The 1,422-nt window shown below is 40.1% G+C and overlaps 1 protein-coding gene across 1 annotated transcript in view; it reads right to left on the bottom strand.

Moving 5' to 3' along the window:
• The window catches only part of PPM1E (protein phosphatase, Mg2+/Mn2+ dependent, 1E), a gene marked incomplete at its 5' end in the record, with an annotated part of 9,846 nt that overhangs the window by 3,193 nt on the left and 5,231 nt on the right, over positions 1-1,422 (bottom strand). The window contains one exon of the mRNA XM_010287753.1: positions 14-131. Within this exon, the coding sequence (XP_010286055.1) occupies positions 14-131 (118 nt within the window). The remainder of the gene's footprint in view (positions 1-13; positions 132-1,422) is intronic.

The raw sequence follows: 1,422 nt of genomic DNA, 5'->3' as shown, positions 1-1,422 counted from the left end.
CCTCTTGCCTGGCCCTGCTGAAACATCTCCTGATGGACCATGTTCACATGGAGATGGATGGAGGCATAGATAGCAGCATCCACACCCCCGTGACCATCAAAGACTGCAAAATAAGCTTGCTCTTCTTGGTCCTGTCAATGGAAACACATTGAGAAAACAACTCAGGAGAAAGGAATGCAAATAGCTAATTGGATTGTCTTAAAACTTTTGAACTTGAGATGTGTAGTGCCCTCATTAAATCGCGCTTAGAGGCAGAGTCTGCACTGGAAAAACAAACTACTCAGACCATCTTCACTTGCATCAATGGGAAATTTCCCCCTTAAAATGCTGAAGAATTCTATCTGCAATCTGCAAGAGATACCCTGCAAGAATCGCCTGTGTAGCTCTCTGTGCTCCTTATGTCCCATTTGCTACATTCAGTCACTCAACTCCAATAGAAAGTGCCATTCCCATCAAATTTTGCAGGAGTTTTTGTGACTGCAAAAACCACAGAGAGAAAAGAACATCCAATACAGTTTGCATGAAGTTCACATCAAGACTGGAATCCACCAGGGATAAAATGCCAGTACAGTTAAAATGTGAAACCATCCAGCCTTTGCTTGAATTTTTTTTTTTTTAAATCTAATCCATATCGCCTTAGATGCCTATTTTTTAAAAAAAACTGTACGTACTCTCTCATCAGATAATTGTGATTGCATTCACAAACCAAGTACAGCAAGATCACTCATCTTCAAGTCAGTTTTCTCAGTTTCCTCCTACCTGTTCAAACAGAAACAATGCTCCACCAAGACACATCAACTCCTGTGCCTGTTCATACATATAGCAAACAACCCACTGTCAGTGCCAATTCAACCTTGACAGCCATCTCAATGATTAGAATATTTGTACATTTTAATTTTTAAGTAATGGGCTCCAACACAAATTGGAATAAGAAAGCTGACAATTGACAGGCAAAGGAAACATCTGCCTCTCTACATTAATATCGTTTAAAGGCAAGAATGTGAATGGGGCAGAAGATGGTTATTGAAGTGACAGGATGCAATAAAGAATCAATTATGCAGCAATCTGATCCTAAAGGTAAAATTCTTGCTACTTTCTTCTGTTTGCCATTCTTCAGTGCCCAGTTTTATATCAGAAGGAAAAGCAAGCATGAGTGTTTGACTGATGGCCACATAAAGAAATTAACGGAGGGAATTCTGGCCCCAGTTCCATCAAACTACTCATGTTGCCAGATTCTGGTGTGAACTGCACTCCGTTCTCCTATAAGTTTTGTGTTTGGGGCTGCTTGTTTTTCTTTTTTTTTTTTTTTCTTTTTTTTTTTAATTTCTTTCCTTATTCCTGCTTTTGGCTTCTTCCTCCCAAGAGAAAGGGCTGAAAAGCAGTACAGACCCACCCCGGTAGACAGTTGGTATCGGCGAACTG

The sequence above is a fragment of the Phaethon lepturus genome, unplaced genomic scaffold, assembly GCF_000687285.1.
Source record: "Phaethon lepturus isolate BGI_N335 unplaced genomic scaffold, ASM68728v1 scaffold21665, whole genome shotgun sequence".
Taxonomy (NCBI): domain Eukaryota; kingdom Metazoa; phylum Chordata; class Aves; order Phaethontiformes; family Phaethontidae; genus Phaethon; species Phaethon lepturus.
The sequence above is the reverse complement of the archived record's forward strand: the minus strand, read 5'-3'. Positions and strand labels throughout refer to the sequence as shown.